Source organism: Sphaerodactylus townsendi, linkage group LG14, assembly GCF_021028975.2.
Source record: "Sphaerodactylus townsendi isolate TG3544 linkage group LG14, MPM_Stown_v2.3, whole genome shotgun sequence".
Classification (NCBI taxonomy): Eukaryota; Metazoa; Chordata; class Lepidosauria; order Squamata; family Sphaerodactylidae; genus Sphaerodactylus; species Sphaerodactylus townsendi.
The window spans coordinates 1354848-1369018 of NC_059438.1; the positions used below are offsets into that span (position 1 = coordinate 1354848).

Consider the following 14171-nt stretch of genomic DNA (forward strand, 5'->3'; position numbering starts at 1 on the left):
CTATAAGTGACCTGAACATGCATTTTTTCCAGTTTATATGGGGATAGTTAAAATCACCCATTACCACTACATTTTTTGTTTTTGTTGGCCTCTCTAATTTCTTTTTTTTTTCCATCCTCAGAATCCCTCTTGTGCACTTTGGTCAGGGGGACGCATAATATATTCCTAATATTAAAACTGTCCTTCACACCTGGTATTGATATATCCACAGTGATTCTGTAGGGGAACCAGCTCCCCTTTCTTATTGTCTATTTTATGTGACACTATGCTCTCTTTTATGTAAAGGGCAACCTTCCACCCCCAATGCGCCTCTTCTGTCCTCTATCCTCTTCCTATAGAGGCCTGTAGCCTGGTATAACAGCATCCCACTGGTTCTCCTTCTATTCCACCATAATGTCTCTGTAATGCCCACTATATCAAAAGTCCCTCCTTCAAAACTCTGTACTCCAGCTCCCCATTTTAGGTCGAAGATGCTTCTACTATTAGCATAGAGACACCTGTATACTCCTGTCTTTGTCCTTAACCTGGGGATTTATGTGCTTTACCCTCAAGTCTTCTTTGTAGACACTCATCCCTTGTCACATGCACATTGCTATGTTCCTCGCTTGCATGTGGTTGATTTAGAAAAACCTCCCTCTCTGTCTGCATCCCCATAGATACTGTATTCCGAACCGAAGTCACCTCAGCTCCTGTCGGCTTTCCCCCAGGGCTCAGTTTAAAAGCTGTTCTGCCACCTTTTTTATAATGTTGAGCGCCAGCAGCCTGGTTCCTCTTTGGTTCAGATGAAGCCCGTCCCTTTTGTACAGGCCTGCCTTGTCCCAAAAGGTTCCCCAGTTCCTGACAAATCTGAAACCCTCTGCCTTACACCATCTTCTCATCCACGCATTGAGACCCTGTATCTCCGCTTGCCTAGCTCGCCCTGCGCGTGGAACAGGTAGCATTTCTGAGAATGCCACCTTGGGGGTCCTGGACTTCAACCTGTTACCTAGCAGCCTAAATTTAGCTTCCAGAACCTCCCGGCTACATTTCCCAATGTCGTTGGTGCCAATGTGGACTACAACTGCTGACTCCACCCCAGCACTGTCTAAAAGCCTATCTAGACCTAAGCTGACATCTGCAACCTTCGCACCAGGCAGGCAAGTCACCATGCGGTCATCACGCCTCTCGCAAACCCAACTCTCTATATTTCTAATGATCGAATCACCCACTACGAGAAGCCCCCCACCTCCCTGAGGGGTATCCTCAGTGCGAGAGGATATCTGATCACCAGCTAAGGAAGGGGTCCCATCTAAGGGAGCATCTTCCCCCACCTCAGACTGGCACCCTCCGTCCCCAAGACCTTCATTCTCCATGACATCTGAATGGACATCACCTTGGGAGTGGGATCCAGCTGTTAGGTCCCTGAAAGCCTTGCCTGTCACCCTCTCTACCTCTTTCAGCTTCTCCAGGTCTGCCACCTTGGCTTCAAGAGAACGCACATGTTCCTTGAGTGCCAGGAGCTCATTGCAGCGAGGGCACACCCACGACTTCTGTCTCAGTGGCAGATAGTCATACATGTGACACTCAGTGCAAAACACTGGAAAGCCCCCATCCCCCTGCTGGCTTCCTGCCTTCATATCTGATTTTGTTTAGATATTTAAATATTAAACTTTTAGTCTGTGCCCCCTGGAGCTATCTGTACGTACTATCCCTCAAGAAATGCCCTTTTTAATTAAAACAAAAAGAAAAACAGGGAAAAAATGAAATTGCCTAGCGGTGCGCGCCGCTGGTTTCAGAGACTGAACTAAAGAGTGACTCACCTCAGGAGCCCCACCTCTGAGCAGCCCAGGACAAAGAGGAACCTCTGTTAACCCCTGTTAAGCCCCACCTTCCAGCAGTCTCAGCTCCTAGTAGCCTTAAGGAGAAAAAGAGATAACCCCTGCAAACCCCTGTTAAAGTACACTGTTTTAAAAGATGTGGCTATGAGAAAAGCCCTTCAAAATGAACACCAGAGCTGACTCTGCTCTTCTGGCCCAGTCTTCTCCACCACTGCTTCTCCTCTGCTGGTTCCAGAGACTGAACTCCTTACTATGCGCAGGCACAAAGGCACACAAGGCCTTATTGTGGCTCTGGGGGATTGGCCATGCCTGCCTGCAGAGCTACGCATTGGAGGCAGGTGAGAACACAAAACGAAGATGGTATGTGCCTCAGCCAATGCGCTCACTGTCCACGGGACAGACAGCCATGCAAAAGGACGGGGGCAAGGATGGGTCCATGTAACCCGCCTTTCACCCACGTTTATTGGCCCATACTTGTACTGAAGGGCTGATCCAGATGAATCAACCGATGAATGAAGTAATTATTGCTGAGCTATTCGTGTGGTTTTGTGATAGAGTGTGGAACAATGTTCTCTTCCTGATCATGATGCCCATTTCCCATGAACAGTTCACAAGAGCTTAAGGCTAATGCATATCCAATTCAGAACATACATTCCTGAAGTCTATTTGCTTCAATTGCCAGTGTGCAGTGATAAAATGTTACAGTTGAACCTCCACTTTGAAATGCTCACTCTTTTGTGGTGGTACTAGAAGGAAATCTGGGGGGTACTGGGGGGTACTGTTGCCAACAAATGTGGATGAAACAGGACTTTCTTTATAGACAATGCATAAGCCTACTCTTTCCGCTACATAGGGATTTTTTAAAACATAGAGATTGAAGGCAATTATCACATTAAACCCTAATTAGTAAATTAAGGACAATAGTTTAGATGTAGGGTTAATGTTTTGTGTTTAGTTCTTCATGCCTGAACAACTGATAGTAAACAGTTTCATATATTTTCTTGTCTTTTCTGTTAGTTAGATAATAATCCCAGTAATAAAATGTTACATTTTACAAGGAATATTTGCATATCTTCTTATGCATATTGTCAACAGCATCATTTGAAATTAATGGTCGGTGAATGAAAATTTGCTCTCGCATTTGTCTGTCTTCTTTAAATCCCTGCCGTTTACTCCCTATAAAACTAACCAGGAACATGACAACTTCTCCATTAAATATGTTTTTGGATGCCCTATGAGGATCTGTCACTGTGATTGGGATGCCTTATTTCCCACCTAAATCTGTCATCTGCAGGTAACTTGTAATATATGAGATCTCTATGTCTCACCTGGAGGTTGGCAGCCCTAAATGTAAGCCTACAACCTGCAGCCTGACGTGGTTAAACACAGAAAATGATAACTACCTTTGTGAGCATTAGAATATAACTGCTTGTTAAGTGGAGCTTAAGAAAGGTAGTGCAAAATGATGATGGGGAATGAGAATATGAATCAACATAGCATAGTAGTTAGATTGTCAGATAAGATCCAGGAAGTCCCAGGTTTGATTTGAGCTCGGCTGAGGAAGTTAACAGGGTGAAAAGAAAGAAAGAAAAGAGCTTGAGGGAGATATTTATCATCTATAATCCCTTACTTGTTTTGCATGAGTCTCATCAGGGTTTTGCATGAGTCTCATCAGGGTTTTGCATGAGTCTCATCTGGGTTTTGCATGAGTCTCATCAGGCATGTAACTAGAAATGTAAAAAATATAGATGATGAAGCTCCTGTGAAATGTGTAGGGGAGGATAGACAATAAGTATTTTTCTTCAAGCACTTTCTTTTGGCTTTTCCTTCATGTTGCTTGATGCAGCTTTTCTTTCTTCAGTTCAGCTGAACCTACTTCACAGGATTGTTGTGAAAATAAAATGGAAGAGAGGAGAGTGATGCAAATCACTTGGGGTCACCATTGCACACAAAAGTGTCTTATAGTTATTTCAATAAATAAATGCTTGGATCATTCTGTCTAGCCAACTGAAAAAGGACTTCCCTGCTCATGGTATCACGAGCTCATGGTAACACTTAACGTTTTATGGTGGCACTAGAAGATAATCTTTTTTTTAAAAAAAAGTTTGTTATAAGTAAGCAATGGAAATAGAGAAGAACCCCCTCCCCCAAGATGTATATCTACAATGTCTGATTATTATACCAAGATATTATTTTCATCGGGAAAGGTCATACTTGGTTTCCAGGATAATTCACTCACCAGATGGGAAGATTAAAAAAACTAACTTCTTTGTTTTTTCTTTTTCTGTAGGAATTGATTGTGGGATACTGGATAGAACTGAAGTGATGCACTTAAAGATCAGGGATATCTTACATATGGAAAACTACATCTGAAATTCCAGAGAATTATATTGTTCCTTTTTTGGACTCTTGTGGGGGCTCAGCGAAGAAGGAATAGATTTGGGGATACTCCTGGTGCCTATACCTTAACCAAAAATGAAGGAGGACAACTGTTTACATGCTGCCCTTCTCTGCCTGGGAATGGTTAGTTACAGCCTGGCCATAGCAACGGAAAGACTGACTGCTTCAAGGCCGCTGCTCCATGGACATCATGAAAAGGGGAAAGAAGGACAAGTTCTCCACCGCTCCAAAAGAGGATGGGTGTGGAATCAATTCTTTGTCATAGAGGAATATACAGGACCAGATCCTGTACTGGTGGGCAGGGTAAGGAACCATTGATGGAATTTGATATTGCTTTGATTTTGCCCCATTAGAAGCCTGGAAACATAGGCTTAGATATAGGGAATCTCAAGTTCTGCTTGCACAAAGAGATCAGTCTTGCTGTGACTCACAAAAAGTCATTCTTGAGAGATTGGGAACCCCTGGAAATAACATTATTAGGGTTTCCAACCTGGGTTTTGGAAATGCCTGGAGATCTGCTGGTAGAGTCTGGAAAGGGTTTGGGGCGGGGGAGAGAAGACCAGAAACAGCAGAAACCCTGAAGCGAGGGGAAACATCGGGGTTTCCCCACTCTCACTAACTGCAGGTCTTTTAGGATCTGTGATGCCATAACACAGAGCACTTCAGTACAGAAATTTCTGTCCCAAATGAAATGTTGCCTCGCTGCAGGGCAGAGCAGCAGTGTATAATCAGCCATAGTTCTCCACCTATGTACAGTTACTGGCTTGAAGTATCCTCATGAAGCATGTTTATCTGCAATCCAAATAGCTGAAAAGGCACCATTTCTGATTATGTGAATGGAGATTATGCATATGGACTGTGCTTTCAAACCAGTGATCACATGTTGATGCGGGTAGGACCAGTGTGCTCATACCTTTTTTACATGCAATTTCAGGGTTTATACAACCTGGATGACCTGGGCTAGCTTACTTTTGTCAGATCTCAGAAGCTAAGCAGGGATCAGTCCTGATCAGTATTTGGATGGGAGATCACCAAGGAATACCAAGGCTGCTTCTCAGAGATAGGCCATGGCAAACCACCTCTGACTATCTCTTGCCTTGAAAACCCTACAGTGACTTGATGTCAAAATATATGCGGGCAAAGGTCTCAGAGGATGCTGCCCTCATCTGTACTGAAATTCCCAGGACATTCAGAACACTTGCTTAGGAAGTGTTGATTCAAGGCCTCATTTGCTAGGAATGATGTGGGCTGAGCCTGCAGATCACCAACTATCTATTAAAGACCTTCCTTATACAGGAGTTCACTCAAAGAAGCAGACCAAGGAACATATGCTCATTACAGGTTGGTCTGATGCTACATGGCAGACATGTCATACAATTTAGGCTTAAAAAAAATAAAGCTCTGCCTAAATGGTAGCTAAGTTCTTGAGGTTTCTCACAGATTAACCCGCATCTGGGCTGCAACACATTTTCTGTGAATTATCAGAAAGCACCCTCAAGTGCAGCTCTCTTCAAACCAATGGGCTTTAACCAGTGTAAAACAGATGAGACAGACCCAGCGCACTGAGTAGCACGCTCTCATTATTTTCTCATCTTAAACCGGATAAGATATGAGAAAGCAAAGATGGTCCAATTTTACATATTTTATATTCATACCAATTCATAGAGCCAGTGCCTGTAGCATTAGGAAAGTAAAAGACACTAAGGAAATGGGACTCATATTTCATTTCATGCATTAATTGCTTTAGTGCCATTCATTATTACACCACAATGGGCATTAAGTATCGCAGAAATTGGAAATTAGTTGGAACCCAATGGGTGGTTGTTTTGTTGCTGTTCCACAAATCACAGATCTAGTCCCTCTCTCTTTCATTTGGAAAAACAGCTTATTAAAATGATCATGAATATAAAACCTTTCACAAAAGATATGCTACTTTTCCTCCTCTTAATCTCAACAACTGCTAATCAGCTACATACATATATTCAAGTGATTTTGGAACTAATCCTCAGTGTGCTTGATAATTCTCTCATTAGACAATTTAAAATAGCTCGCTGGTTATGTTGAGGGGGAAACTGCCATCAAGTCGCAGCTGATACATGACAACCCTGTGGGATGTTCAAAACAAAAGAAGAACAGAGGTGGTTAGTTTGCCATTGCCTGCCTCTGGGCACTGGCCCTGGACTTCCTTGGTAGTCTCCCATCCAACTATTGACCAGGGCTGAGTCTGCTGAGTTTCCGAGATCAGACTAGATCAGGCTAGCCACAGAAACAACTGAAGATGGCACAGAGTTGTAGATTGGCACAGAAATTGAGGCAGTCAAGAAAAACTGTTCCTGTTCCATAATTTCACACTGTTCCTGTTCCATAATTTTGCGGCATTAAGCATTCCATTCTGCATTCTCCAATGATCCACTGGGCATTTCTGTGAATTCTGGATGACCACACAATGTGTATATAGGTGTCAACTTGCAACCAACTTAAGGCAACTCCAGCCAGGGGCTTTCAAGACAAGAAGGAAGTATTTGGTGATTTGTCATTTCCTGCCTCTGCAGAGTCTTTTTCAATAGTCTCCCATCCAAGTACCAACCTGTTTAGCTTCCAGGAACTGACAAGATTGGGTTATTCCATACCATTCCACATCCCTCGCACACGTGATGCTGATGCCGATCCAACTTGTACTTCTAGAGTACTTTGTGTTTTTGATCCATGCTGCAACTTGTACTTCTATGGTACTTTGGTTTTGATAATACATGTTACAGTGTAAAATGTGCAGCCGGTATGTTCCACATACACACACACCCCAAAATGCAGGACACGCCAATAGAAACAAATCAAAATTATAAATGCAGTTCTGTTCCAGCATAAGAAAAAGTATCCAGACAAAATTGGTAATATCCATTTATTTGCCTTTCCCACTGCAGACCCTTCCTCATGTCATTCTTTGGGGTTGTCCACCCCCCCCCCCCAGGACTAGTATTTCAGGGACAGCAGTGGGAGGGAAGAGGCAGGGAATTCCACTGTGCTGATGAAAACATCGTCTGGATCCAATTCAGGGACAGTTCAGATTGGATCAGAACATTCTAAGGGCGAATCCCCACTTGAAATTGCAAGCGGATCCAAACCTATTCCTTGTGAATCCGTGTTGTCCTCATCGCAGTTTCTCCCTCCCCACCACAGCGAGCACACAGCAGACACTCCCGGGTGCAGGCATCGTTGCAATCCCCACAGCCATGTGATCACGCTTCATTGCCCTAATCTGATTGGTCGGTGTTCAGTTGGGCAGGACCTGTTAGCCACTTCCAGAAAACATCTACCCATTTTTACCCATTGAAAAAACCTGCCGGCTAACGCTTGAAGTGCAATCCACTATGAATACTTGCTTTCATTTACGAGTAAAGCAACTATTTTTCTGAAAGTTTTACCCTGCTAAATCGGTTTACCAGGCGACCGCTTACTTGTATTGGCACATGCTCAAGAAACGCGATCGTTCCATCAACCCGGAAGTAGACTGCGCAAGGGTCAAATCAATCTGATTGGCTGCGCGAAATGCACGTCATGCTCTGGGGCGGGGAACAACTCCAGGTTCCAAACCTTGTTCCTCCCCTCGGAACAGCTGTAAACTGTGATAACGGGGCCTGAACCACTTGCATCCAGGTTCTGCCAGAATGCGGATTAACAGGGCGAACGAGCATCAGAAACAGTTGCTGCCACAGAAGTCATGGGGAGGACGTCGATGAAACCGTGTTAGTAAGTGGCTCGAAACCGTGCTAAGGAGGCAGTGGGAATTCGCCCTAAGGCACATTGCTATTGGAGAAGAAATCAGAATACTTGTTAAAAACCATCCCAAATAATGATCATTTTCAAGTCAGAGTTAACCAGCTGCAGTTATTGGCTTTTGAATAACAAGAGTATGTTTTGCTTTCCACAGCTTCATTCTGATATCGATTCTGGTGATGGGAACATTAAATACATTCTCTCAGGTGAAGGAGCTGGAATCATTTTTGTTATTGACGATAAATCAGGGAACATCCATGCAACAAAGACACTGGATCGGGAAGAAAGAGCTCAGTATACTTTAACTGCCCAAGCTGTGGACAGGAATACCAACCGGCCCCTGGAACCACCCTCTGAATTCATTGTGAAAGTTCAAGATATTAACGACAACCCCCCTGAATTCTTATACGAAAACTACCATGCCAATGTACCCGAGAGATCCAACGTAGGTATGTACACAAATATGTATTATAGATTTCATGATAAAATAGGAAGGGAAGTCCAGGGACAGTTCTTGTGTACCTGATGACTAATTCTACACATTCTATTTAATGGGTGTCATATTTCTTGTACATCCTTATGATAAACCCCTGATTCTATTTTGCCTTGGGGACAACCTTCTCACGCATCTGTATGTGTTCACAAGTTAGACCTGCCATATTCATTCACAAATTGAGACAGTTTAATTTACATACAATGCAAATTCATAAGTATACCTACCAAGGACACAAAAACTTGCATCCTGGAAAGCTCAGTGGAAACATCTCTCTCTCTCTCTCTCTCTCTCTCTCTCTCTCTCTCTCTCTCTCTCTCTCTCTCTCAACCTGAGAGTTTCCTCATTCCAGAATTTAATTATGCTTTTTTTCCTCTACAGCAATAGTAAAACATTTCAAGGAAAGACAAAGGAAATATGTCATTCATAGCTGTGTCTTCTCATACTGGCTGTAAGCATGGAAAAGTGGAGTAGGATTGTCTCTTATTAAAAAAACTGGACAGACCATTGCTTGTTTTCCCTCGCATGCTCTTGTTTGCAAGTACTGGAGAGTTAGCTTCTTTTTTTAAGTTAAAGCTAGAATCCAGGTGAGCAACTTGAATGGCTACCAGGTGACATGTCCAGGATTCAGTCCTCATACAAGGTAGCCATGTGGCATTCCTAACACATATGCATTAGTTGAGGTCTTCAGGTTGCAGTCCTATCCAATTACCAGCCTCCGGTTCCTGGAGTTCTCCCAGAGTTACAACTGATCTCCGGATTACAGTGATCAGTTCCTTGAAAAAAATGGCAGCTTTGGAAGGTCAACTCTATGGTATTCCACAGAGTTGGGGAGAAATTTAAGACCTCCTCAAAGCACTTCTCCCAAATCTCAAGCCAGAGTTGGCAACCTAGGCCACATCTCTGGTACAAATCTTATCTCTACTATTTCTGTTATTTCTCTCTCTTTTTTTGTTTCATTAACATTTTAAAAATTTGTACTTTAAAGTCAAAATCCAAAGCATACATAAAAACAAAAAAATGACCAAGTTATAAAGTACTTATTTCAAAGAGACTTCCAGTTTCTTCTGCACCAAATATCAGCCCTTAAATCCTATACTTTCAGCACTTGGCCATTAAACATCAAAACAAAACTAAATCTTTAGCCTCCTCATTGATAAAAAGTCTCACTTTTCTGTATTGGATTTTATTTTAACAGTCCTTAACCTTCAGAACTATTAATCAGCAATCCATTTTTTTCCCCTGTTTTGACTAGCTATTCTATCGAGGGTTTCCAGTTGACCACAAATTGTCTATAGGATCTTATTTCATTTCTGTTATTTATCTTTGAAATCGGGCAGCCCAATCCTCAACCCAAGGAGACTGGGCATGGTGCCTTTTGATACCATATAATACCAATGCCTTTAGAGGGCTTTTCAATGGCACTGGAAGGCAGAAAAATCCCAACCACCTCCAAAGAGCTTAGTGGACTTTTGGGTGGCATAAGTCCAAGCCCTGGCTGCGGCACGACTGGCTGCAAAGCCAAGGTGGAAGCTGGCTGATGTCAGCTTCACTCTCCTGGAATGCTCCCACCCCCACACCCACATCCCGGTGTTCAATTGGATGCCAATGCAGTTCCGTGGTGGCCCAGACTCCATGTCGTGATTGTCTCCCCCACACCCCTGTAGGATTGAGCCATTAGTGAGAACACTTTCTATTCATCCTAATTGTACTGACTTATTCTATAGGGATATTGCACACATTGTCCTGAAATTATATGAATGAAATTATTTGGGCAAAAATAACAACATATACTATAGTTTTATCATTGTTTAGGGGGAATAACCTACAAATATTCCCGAAGACCTAAAAAGTACAGACATTGGCTAGAAAATAGAAATTGTTCCTAGTACACCAGTTCAGTTGAGGACACAGCTAGGCCAGGGTTTCAACCAGATTCTTGCAAGACGACTTCCTCACCCTATACCAGCTATCAATTGCGAAAAGAAGAAATGCAGCGGCTCATGTGTGAATGGAAATCTGATTTCCATCCTTGATTTCCACTTGCCTCTATACAAAGCACCATCAATTTTCCTGCAGCACTCATCAATCCCCCCCCCCCCCGGTTTGTGCATGCACTGATTCGTAAACACACACATTGCCCTACATATTTTGTCTACAAATCTGGGGATTCTCATGGGTTTGCTGATCCACAAGGGTAGCCCTGGATTCTTCAGAGAGTTGGCCATTCAATATAGTGATACCATATAATATTTCATGAATCATACTGGATGATAAAATGTATGAAATTGGCTCTGTTATATATAAACATATTCTGAATATTTCTTTTCTTTTCTGCAAACTCAGCCAAAGAAATTTTCCACTTACTTTGGCAATTAACATGCATATAATTTCCAAATACTGGTAAAGTCGGTTTTGTTTTGTTTTGTTTGTACAGAAGATGTATATAAATGAATGCCCCAAATAGCGATATTAAGCAGTTGCCAAGAGAGAGAGAGAGAGAGAGAGAGAGAGAGAGAGAGAGAGAGAGAGAGAGAGAGAGAGAGAGAGAGAGAGAGAGAGAGAGAGAGAGTATTTAGTAAAATAGAATTTACTGAACTGTGTACTCCAAGAAATTAATTGGTCCGAGATTTCCCATAATCCCTGGCACAGCTGGTAGGTATCCACTGGTGATTTGCTAGCAATACCTCTTGTAGGGGAATAGCACTTTAGGTTTAATATTCTAGTGCCTAATTATGAAATAATCTCCAATTGCTGGGTTTTTTTTTTAAATGAAAGTGAATTTTTAAAAAATGTTCTGTTGCTTTTGTGGCTTTTTTTACAAGCCTATTTAATTCTAAAATGGCTCCCATTCTGTTTTTAGGTACGTCAGTTATTCAGGTTACAGCCTCAGATGCTGATGATCCTACATATGGAAACAGTGCCAAACTAGTTTACAGCATTCTTGAGGGTCAACCGTATTTCTCCGTGGAAGCACAAACAGGTATTGCTACAAGTGAAAACATTTGAAATGCCTCACTTTTCAGGATGGTTGTCTGCTTAGTCTGGATGTAGAAGACCTGCCTGGTTCTTGCAGATTTTTGCCAGCAGGGAGCACTTGTACATCCTCTCAAGGACCTCTGACAGAGGGACAAAGTGTTTTCCTTCACCCTGGTTCTTCACTGTTGCGTTCTGTGGATCAGTCGATACACAGACTCAGATGGAATCAAACTTGATGTATTGATTAGAACTCAAACAGGTTACACTTCAATGATCCATTACCAAGACTAAAGCTTTCCTGCCAAACTATCTCAATACAGGTTTCTGTGCATCTCCTTCCAGTACTCTATTACTAGGGGACAGCTCTCCCTCTGCTTTCACAAGCAGGCTCCATCTCCCAAGGCCGTGCTCCCAGATAACAGTCCAGATGTGCCCAGCCTGGGAAACATGTCATTGAAGCCCATGCATTCCTATATAGCAAAGCTCCAACTTAAACTACAAGCAGGAACAGTCAGGGTGCCACATCCCCCCTCCCACCAACCTCTCCTGGAGACACAGCAAAACCAATTAGTGTATAGACAGGTCTTGACATTCACTTCTCTCTTGACCCAACACCTTTCCACCCCAAAGAGCCAGCATTTCATTTCCTTTTGCCTAAGAAAGGCCTGGCTCACCTTTGGTCAGCCTTGGGATTCCAGGTGGAACCTTCACATCCCCAGGGATTTCAGCTCTCATCTCCAGATTACAGAGATCAGTTCCCCCAGAGATGTTTTGGCATTCCCCTAGAGGAAATGGATGCTTTGGAGGGTGGACTCTATGGCATTGTATTGCACTGATATCCCTGTCTTCCCCAGGCTCCATCCCCCAAACTCCAGGTGTTTCCCTATCCTCACCTCCTACAAGCAGCTGGAGGGGACCTGGCAACCCTAAGTCAGTCCTTCTAGAGGCTCCACCCCTTTTGAACTCCCATGGGATCTGAGTAATTCCTGCAGGAAGCTGTTGGCACCTTGACATCCCAGCCCTGACTCATGTCCTTGTTTCCCCACTCTGGTTTCAAGGAAGCATCCCAGCTGCTCATCAGACAATGGGCTGTTAATGGACCAGCCACTGTCAAATAGTAAAGCAGCTGGCATTTCCTTAAAGCCACCACATGTGTTGCCACTTTGGCACATGGACATGGGGGAGGGGCAGGGAATCCCTAGCTTCTCTGGGGTTGAGGAGCCTGGGGATTGTTCAGGTCCCTGACTCTAGGCAAAAGTCTTTCCCTAATGCCATCTCCAACACAGCCATCTCTTTATGAGTGTGGCAAGCTTAGATCCCCCAGAAGCAGAGGCAGGGAGTACCTTTCTCCCACCTTTTCCCCATCCATAGGAATGGCATCTTTCTTCTGCCCCACCTTTCTTCCATCCTCCCTACACTAACATGAAGACGATGCAGGACCTGTCATGCTCTTGAGTCTATTCAACTGCACAAGGTTGTTATGAAGATGAAAGGTTGAGGAGAGAGCTATGATTATTGTCCTGGTTTCATTGAAGAAAGGGTAGGATAAAACTGTACTCCATATATAAATGGAACGCAAGGAAGCCTGGGATTTTCAAGAGGGTCTTCTAGCCAGGCACTGAGCAGCAAGAGACCTGCCTAGCTTCATCAAAGTTGCTGTATCATTTCCCCTTCAACCAAAAAAAAAAAGAGAGAGAGAGAAATTATTTCCTATTTCTAAAGGCAATGTTATAATTCTAAGGGAGAGACTCAGTGATAGAGCATCTGTTTTGCATGCAGAAGTTCCTCCCTCCCTCCCTCCCTCCATTCATTCATTCATTCATTCATTCATTCACTCATTCATTCACATGTGCTTGTTTTACACATTTCTATATCACATTTCCACCCAATTTCCCAAGGGGGAAAACATTAAAACAAAGCATTAAAACATTGTCAGACATTTAAAAGCATGTTAACAGAAGGGGGATTTTTTTTTGCTGAGTTCCCCCTCCTGCTGTATTTGTCTGGCTCCCTCTCATCATGCTTCTGGGGAGGAACTTTGCTGACTTCTTTCTTCCACAGCAGATCTCTAGCTGATGCTATAGGGTCCTGTGCTTCCCCAGGAATACCACTGGTGGGACACTGGGAGCTGCTGTGGGAGGAGGGAGGCAAAGAAGTCCCTTTCTGCTGGCACCTGCAAGTCACTACTTCCTGCTAGATATATGTATCTAGGGCTACCAGGTTCTTACCAGGGATAGGAGATCTTCTGCTCTTGCTCCTACCTCAGCTGACCAGTGAGGAGACTTACTAGCAATGAGGACAAACCCAGGCTGATTTTGCAGCAACATCAATACCAGCATACACCAGAAGTGATGTCATCACATTGCCAGTGACATAGAATGTTCTGGTCTTTGGATAAGAATGGCCTCTACTGTAGAGTTTTTGCCCAAACACCAGTGTGTCCCATATTACTGCCATTACATCATCTCTGGAGTGCACTTTGTTGACTTCAGCCTTCCCTCACTTCTGGCAAGTCCTTCTCAATCCTCACTGACAGCTAGGAGGGACCTGAGAACCTTAAATGTGGCACATAGTGTGGGATCCTAAATGCTTGACAACATTCCTCTTTTTGTACAGAAAGCAAAAGAAGAAGAAAAACAGGACATTTATCAGGTTCAAGATCATGCCTAGTTGTCTTTAGCATGGGGATTTTGACTTCATTTAGTCTC

General features: G+C 43.3%; 1 protein-coding gene across 3 annotated transcripts in view; it reads left to right on the plus strand.

Annotated features, from left to right (window-relative positions):
* CDH11 (cadherin 11) overlaps positions 1-14171 on the plus strand; it is a 121467-nt gene that overhangs the window by 83211 nt on the left and 24085 nt on the right. For all 3 annotated transcript variants that reach the window (XM_048515281.1, XM_048515282.1, XM_048515283.1), the window contains 3 exons: positions 4108-4520; positions 8146-8440; positions 11348-11467. In XM_048515281.1, the coding sequence (XP_048371238.1) occupies positions 4293-4520; positions 8146-8440; positions 11348-11467 (643 nt within the window). In that variant the 5' untranslated portion in view covers positions 4108-4292. The remainder of the gene's footprint in view (positions 1-4107; positions 4521-8145; positions 8441-11347; positions 11468-14171) is intronic.